The 7,552-nt window shown below is 34.3% G+C and overlaps 1 protein-coding gene across 2 annotated transcripts; it reads right to left on the bottom strand.

Moving 5' to 3' along the window:
- Positions 1-1,544: 1,544 nt before the first annotated feature.
- LOC107094370 (putative glycine-rich cell wall structural protein 1) lies at positions 1,545-2,281 on the bottom strand. Of its 2 annotated transcripts, none has more exons than XM_015389927.1 (4): positions 2,246-2,281; positions 1,971-2,115; positions 1,868-1,876; positions 1,545-1,777 (listed from the first exon to the last, which is right to left on the bottom strand). In XM_015389927.1, exons 1-4 carry the CDS (start codon positions 2,253-2,255, stop codon positions 1,630-1,632), a joined length of 312 nt encoding a protein of 103 aa, XP_015245413.1. In that variant the 5' UTR covers positions 2,256-2,281; the 3' UTR covers positions 1,545-1,629. The 2 variants fall into 2 exon arrangements, with proteins under 2 accessions (XP_015245413.1, XP_015245414.1); XM_015389928.1 differs by lacking the exon at positions 2,246-2,281 and having other exon boundaries at positions 1,971-2,033; positions 2,108-2,173.
- Between the last annotated feature and the right edge of the window lie 5,271 nt (positions 2,282-7,552).

Genomic DNA, 7,552 nt, shown 5'->3' with positions numbered 1-7,552 from the left:
ATCTAGCTTTGAAAAGTGTTTAAAGTTGAAAATATACTTTTACTTCCAATGTTGTTTTATATTCATTTCGGAAAATAAATCCAATGTTAGGATCTAAGTATGAGCATTGATATTAGACTTGGACAAACGTTCTTGTCACAGAGTGTATATAAAACAAAATTACGCTGCATACAGTTTACAACATCGAAATGAACATGACTCTTTATAAAGTGCAGCAGTAATCAGAATGTAAACAGTACAGGAGAAAAGGGATCCAGTTAAAAAATAATGGTGCAAAAGAGCATTAATATGGAAAGTGCAGTTCAAAATAAATATGATGCAAAAATGCAGTAGAACATTGAGTTGCGCCCTGTTTAAAATAATATTAAAAGAATCAGGGATGTTGATGATGCAAAAATGTTCAGTTTAGAATTTAAAAGTTCAACAGTCTGATGGCAGTGGGGAAAAAGCTGCTGCAGAACCTGCTGGTCCTGCATTGAATTCTGCGAAGCCTCTTTCCAGAGGGCAACAGGGAGAACAGTCCATGGTGGGGGTGTGAGGGGTTGCTGATGAGTTACAGGCTCTGTACACGCAGCGCTGGGATGAAATGTCTTTAATGGAGGGAAGAGGAGCCCCGATGATGCTCTCTACTGTCCTCACCACTCTTCTCACGTTCTTCCAGTCTGAGGCGCTGCAGCCTCCACACCCCACAGTGAGACAGCTGGTCTCTGTGGTGCCTCTGTAGAAGGTGGTGAGTATACTAATATTGGCACCCCAAACGTGCAAGCCCTCTTCTACCATTACACATGTCAATCTGTAGAGTTTGCCTACAGGAACTTTATCTTTAATCAGATCCAGATTGAGGTTTTTGGCAACAAACATTCCCAGTTGAGTTTGTTGTAAATCAAATCAAAGAACTGTTGGAAGTCATTTTATGTCCCCTTTATAAGTTTGATGGAGGGCTTATTTGGAAGATTATTTGTGTACAGCTTCAGGTATCTCAGAAAATATCAGGACAGTTAAAAAATGATGGATTGTCAGTACTTAAAATGGCTCCTCAGTAGATTTTTGTTGGATAATAAAATATGAGACCAGGTCATAACAGAATTGGTTCACCAGAGATCTCAGATTGCAGACCTAAGTCCTGTAGGAACATTGCAGCATTGCATAATGAGAGCGAGGCAGTTTTAAAAATATATTTTTATTTTATTGTTCTTATTTTTTTTTTTAAGACAAAGAGAAGGGAATCTGTAGCTTTCTAAAGCCAATTAATCTGCCTCTTTTTCAGTAACAGGATGACTTATTCATTGGTGTCAGGACAACACATTACAAAGAGTTACCTCATTTTACCTGCCTTTGGCATTAGAGGGATGTTTGGGCTGTTTGGCTTCAAAAGCAGTCATGCAACTTTAAACAAACAGCAATACAAAGTGTGAATTTGTGGACACACCCAGCAGCAAAACCGTTTGCTTCATCAGTCCTGGAGAGGAAATGACATCCATTACCTGTGTGTTCTAAAAAGCTAGCTGTGGAAGAGACTAAAGTGAAGAGCTAAAACAGACACACTGTTTTTAAAAGGTTTTATTAGAGATTTATTTCATTCATGCATTGGAAAATTTTACAAAGCATTGTTTCAGTGATATTTTTATTTTAGAGACGGTCTGCATGCTTTATTTCAGTCCTTTCCTCCTCTGCCTCCTCCTCTTTCAGGGCCCCCCTTGCCTTGTCCTTGGCCTCTTCCTTTTCCATGGTTTCCCTTGTCTTTTCCTTTCCCCTTTCCCTTGTTCTTTCCTCTGCCCTTTAATCAGTAACAACATATACACATTTATAATAGAGGCACAAAAAAATTATAGATTGAGATTTTAAAAATGAATGAATGCAGCCTTGCCTTTCCTCCCTGCAAAAGTTAAAAAAGGGCATTAATATTACAATAAAATCCATCAGTAAAATTTAAAACCAGAAACATTACAGAGAAGGAAAAGAAGACTTACTCCTTCAGAATCGGATCCTTCAGACTCTGAATGATCAGGTCCTGCTTCTTCAGGCTTCTTATCCTGAGAAAAAGAAACCACCACATTACTACAGTCTGCATACAAAACGATAATGATGAGAAAGGAACTACACTTACTGCAGCTGCTAAAAAAAGTAAAGAAAAAAACAGTATTAATGATACAGTCATTTAAAGAGGCATATTCAAATTCCCACCAAAACAGTGATGTCATTTACTGTCAGTAAATGCTGAAAAGTGAAATGAAATCTGACTTACGATCACTCATTTTGTCTCTTTGGTGGATGCTAAAGGAATTACTTTCTAAAAGAATGACAAACAAACTAATTCAGAAAATACAACACTCCTCTTAACCATTTCAAAAGACCAAACCAAACATACCTGTCTCAGAAGAAAAAATTAATTTGTGCTTAACGTGCGTGTCACCTCTCTATTTATAATGCAGCATTTGATAGGAATGTGAGTTTGTGGAGCTCCACCCACTTACATTTAAATTTGACTGTTGCAAAACAAGGCATGCGTGACATGGATAAAAAAAGAAATTTAAGACCTTTGAAAATGCTGAAAGGGATGGAAGAAAATCTAGAAATCTAATCTGTTTTTAACAATTTATGAGAAGAAATTAAATTCAGGTTCTAAAAGATTTTAAAAAATCTAATACTTTGGAGGATTATAGAGGAACAAAAAGCTAATAAAATGTCTAACTATAAGAAGTTTTCTAATTTTCCCTTGATGTAAAATGTAAATCACCTCGTTTTATTGTAAATCAGTTGAGGAGAGCTGATGGTTTTGTCTTTTGCAGCAGTGGGAACTGGAAACGTTGCATCAGTTGACCTTAAACTCAGTCTTTGCTTATCACAGAATCAAGCATCTGTGATTGAGTAGGTGAAGTTGCTCAACTGATGATTCCAGGAATTTAATGTTACTTAAAAAAACAATGTTAATCCCTAAAAAAAAACAAACACACTTTTTATTTCTTTAAAATCAAATAATCACCCTAATTATCATTTTGCATCCTGCTTCATGCCTTCAGACTTTTTTTTTTATTTTTTTTTATTTTTTTTTATTTAAGGTTCATTATTCGGGTAAAACAGTAATCTGCTCTTGGTACTAGATTAGTAAAATTAAGATGAGGCTTAAGGATAGCTTGATATTGGAAAATATCAACACCAATAATAATAAATAATATTTAACTAGCAAGGAAAGTAAAACAAGATCTAAAAATGCTAAGAAGAATAAATGACACTCTACTGTGATTTTTTTTTTTTTATACAAAAATGACCACTCCCAGATTAGTTCAAACTGGAACAGAACATCAGGTACTGATCATATCCTGGATACACCTGTCACTGTCTTTAGGTATTTCTGGAACAGAACAACGTGATAGGTAACTAGGTTAAAATAACATTCGATTGTTGACAAAATTCAAGTACTAGTTTAGTGGGTGGCGCCTTTTGACAAATAGAAGCTGTTTGTCAATAATATGAGGTCAACAATCTGGCTTCTTATTTGATTACTATCTCTGTGCAGATAAGTAAAAATAACAAAACAACAAACAAACAGAAATAATTTCAGTGATCCTAACTGTCAAAGACTGACAGCATGAAAGAACAAAACCAGCCAAATAAAACTGGTTCTGCTGATTTCACTCACAACCGTCTTATTATGTCCTTCTTGGGTGTTTACAGTAATTATAAATAACACACCTCTTCACTTTTTGTCAGGTATTCACTCCAAGGCAGATCTGAGTGAAGTCAGTACTTAGTGAACTAAGCTATGTGCCTGGAGAGAAACAGCTCTGAGCGATGAGTGTGAAGTTGTTTTCTCTCTTTTGGTTACACCCTCTGGAACCATAAAATAAAATCTCCCTTTTTGAGCTGGAAAAATAACTTCAGAAACCTCAGTTTATTAATATATCTATTAATTTGTCTCAAAGTTGCAAAGCTTTTCAAGGTTTAGGATGTCAGCATGATAAAAGATAAAGATGTCTTCCATTATTCAATTGCTGCAACAGTTTTTTTTTTTTATGTTCCAAGTTCCTACAGATGTTGTGATCTTAGTGCTTGACCCTTTAAAGCCATAAAATAATTAATAGAAAATTCTACCTTTTTATAAATTGAATTAAGAACTTTCTGAAAAATTAAATAAAAATACATACATTTTGTATAAGTTAAATCAGATTATTTATCTGCATCAATTTTGATACAGTGGGGATTTCTGTATAATATTTTATGGGTTTTCTGTTCTCTACATGTGTCTCATTCTGTAAATTAGGGTTTTCAAGAAAAAAAATATATCACTCTGATCATGCAGAGGTCTCAAAAACTCATGTATCAAAAATGATACACTTGGCTTTAAAGGGCTAAGTATTTTTTTTTACCAATTGAGTTTGTTCTTTTCATTATTTTTTGCATAATTGCGATTGTTTTGTTCTTTATGTTCTTTTTGGCTTAACCAAAAAGCCTGTGTTCAATTCAAAAAGTTCCAGATAATTTGAAATTGTCTCCTTAGATTGTTGTTAAAGTACAATTCAAAATGCAATGGTTGATTTTAAATCCTCCAAAAGTGAACATTAGTGAAAGATTATGAGGCCTTTGTGACCAGCAGTTTTAACCTCATATTCGTTTAATCCTTTGCTATGCTGATGATATTAGGGGTTATATTTTACCATGGAGCCAAACAAAAAATGATTAATAAGATTAAAGCATGACAACATATGAAAACATCTATTTTTCCTAATCTTTTCATCCCTTGCACTTGCTTGGAGTTATTTAACAATAATCATAAAGAAGTTTTTTTTTATTTTTTTGTTCAACAATCAAACCATCAATTTGATAAAAATGAGAACAGCTGAAAAAATGAATCCATGGATTTGTTGTATCTAAGATGTACAATTGCTCAAGCAGTAGCAGTCAAATCATCGGTACTTTTTATAGTGCAGCTCATACAGGAAATAACTGGTATCACCCGTCCTCCAGTTTAGACAAACTTTTCCTTTTCGAATGCTACCTGGAGGATCATGAAACAGAAAGGGAAACACTAGACCCTCTCCTCTCTTTAGTTGGTCAACATTTTGTTTAATATTTCTGCTTCTCATCATCAATATTTGCTTCCTCTTCACAAAATAAAACAAATAAATTTAATTCCAAAGCTCATTTGCTGTATCTTATTTTTTTACTGTCTTGCAAATGAATTCACACCCATTTTTTTTCATGTGGCATCCACAAATTTCGGTTTGCATATGTTTCTGAATGGCATGCGACTGACAACAGTTAGCAAATAAAGATGATGTAACTTTTGTTTTTAAAGTAATGAAACACAGAAGTAAAATGTATTAAAAGTATAGCCCCTCCCTCTGACATTAGCACATATAAAATAGGTTTTATTGCAATAACAGCCGCAGGTCTTCCTACAGAAGGGAATTCACTCCATTTTCTTTCCCAAGTTAAACTGGATGGAAAGTGTCTGTGACTGTGAGCCTCAATTTCTATATGTGAACTTTGCTGATTTGTACAGGATTAAGGTCTACAAATTTGAAGGGGCAATTGTTAGACATGAATATGCTTGGATCTACAGCAGCCAACAAAAATTACTGCTGCTAAAAAAAAAAACCCAGTCGGATGCTGATAATTTCTCTTCATCGTTTGCTTAAGTTTTCCATCAAACCTCCTAGGCATTTGACTACTTGCTGTAATCCCATTGATATTAAGGGAAAACAAAAGGTTTGGATCTTTAAGGAATAAAGTTGTGACTCCTGAATTGGATTAGATTTTGAAGTGTCAGACAGTGAAAGTTTTTAAGCATGTTCAATCAGTGCAAATTTACATTTGATTTATTATATAAAAACAAACAAAAAAAACAAAACAATTAAGTACCTTATTCTGCTTCATTTCTCTTCACAGCTATACTCTACTGCAACAAACTGAGACCTCAATATATACTAATAATATATTAACTTGAATTCTTCTCTGAATTGTTAAATTTCAATTTAAAAATGTCTCCTCTATGTAGCGTGTTGTTGTAAAAAGGACAACTGTATTCTGTGTAAACTTTTTTTTTAAACACAGTTCAGTTCTAAAGCTTTCAAATATCTTTATATTCAAATTCTAATAACCTACATTTGCAGCATTTTAGGCTATTACAACGCATACAGGTGTAGTACCTGCACCGGGTTGGTAGAAAATCATCTGGCGCCCACTTGTGGACATTATGCTATATTGCAGTTGGTCAGGAGGTCGTTTTACCTTCATGGCGCTGAAAACGGATTTCAGGTGAGGAGATATTTTGCGTCTTATCTTTGTTCTGTTTTTGCCTTCATTATTATGAAATATTACGTTAAATGTTAATATTGGCATAGCCAGAGACCAAATAATCAAACACCCAAAATATGTAAAATGTTTTCTCTTCAATAAGCCTTTAAAAATAGATTATAGAATAAATATTTTATCTAAAATTTTTTATCTATCATGTATTATTACAGTGGGAGGAAGCTGGAGTACCTTAAGTGAAAGTGCATGTGGAAGAAAACACGAAAACTCCATAGTATAGGACTTTAGGCCAGAATTCAACACCTCAGACAAATGTAAAAGTGCACTGCAAGTTAGTAATGTAGGATTTATCTTTATTATCTTCGTGTTGGCTACTACTTTTCTTTGGCCCTTTCCCCATCAATTTAAATAAATCACTTTAAAGGTATAGAGGAGGAAAAGACCCGCCCCCTCCCCTTTAAAGAAAATGCACATGCACAACCCTGTAAACGCTCCCCAGAGGGAATGCCTATTAAATGCGTGAGAGAGCATGCATTTCTCCTTGTGCAGTTAAATAAAATAACCTATGCACTTATTTCCAGTGTTAGTTTATTAAAGGTATAGAGGAGAATTTTTGCAAATTTTTGAAAAGACCTGATCTCTCCAGTAAAAAAAAAAAAAGCACATGCTCAAACGCATGAGACAGCATGCATGAGCCGAATTCTCCTCGTGCACGCTCTGTTTAAAAGTTACTGTTTGCATCGCTCTCACAAGCTTACTTTCCAAAAAAAGATTTGCAATTTTCCCACTATGTGAGACTCACCACGCATGTAAGGCGGGCTTAGGTAAACATATCACCAGAATGATTGACAATTAGGAGGACCACTTAATTTGATGATCCACCCTTAAAAAAAAAAAAAAAAAGACATCCTCCACTATACCTTTATGGCTCTTTTTGTACCATGTTAGAAATAGTCTCATGACAACATTTTCCACTGCATTGCTACAGCATGCCTTTATGAACTTTAATTGTAGTTTATTAATCACTTATTTTGAATCTTTAATATGATATTGTTGTGTTTTCTTTAAAGCTTGATTAGTTAAACATTACTGTATGCATCTTCCTCTGATTCCTTTGCCTTTTAGCATAAAAAACAACTAAACTGTTGCTAAAACATTAACAGACGGCAGATTTCTTTGCAGAAATCTTAGATACGATCTGTTTTTTCTTATCTAGAAAACTAAAGGTGAACGGATGGATTTTAGTAAGAGAGTAGTATAACATACCACCAGGGAAATGATAAAAGTACCAAAGATG

The sequence above is a fragment of the Cyprinodon variegatus genome, unplaced genomic scaffold (genome assembly GCF_000732505.1).
Source record: "Cyprinodon variegatus isolate N-32 unplaced genomic scaffold, C_variegatus-1.0 Scaffold480, whole genome shotgun sequence".
NCBI lineage: Eukaryota > Metazoa > Chordata > Actinopteri > Cyprinodontiformes > Cyprinodontidae > Cyprinodon > Cyprinodon variegatus.
The sequence above is the reverse complement of the archived record's forward strand: the minus strand, read 5'-3'. Positions and strand labels throughout refer to the sequence as shown.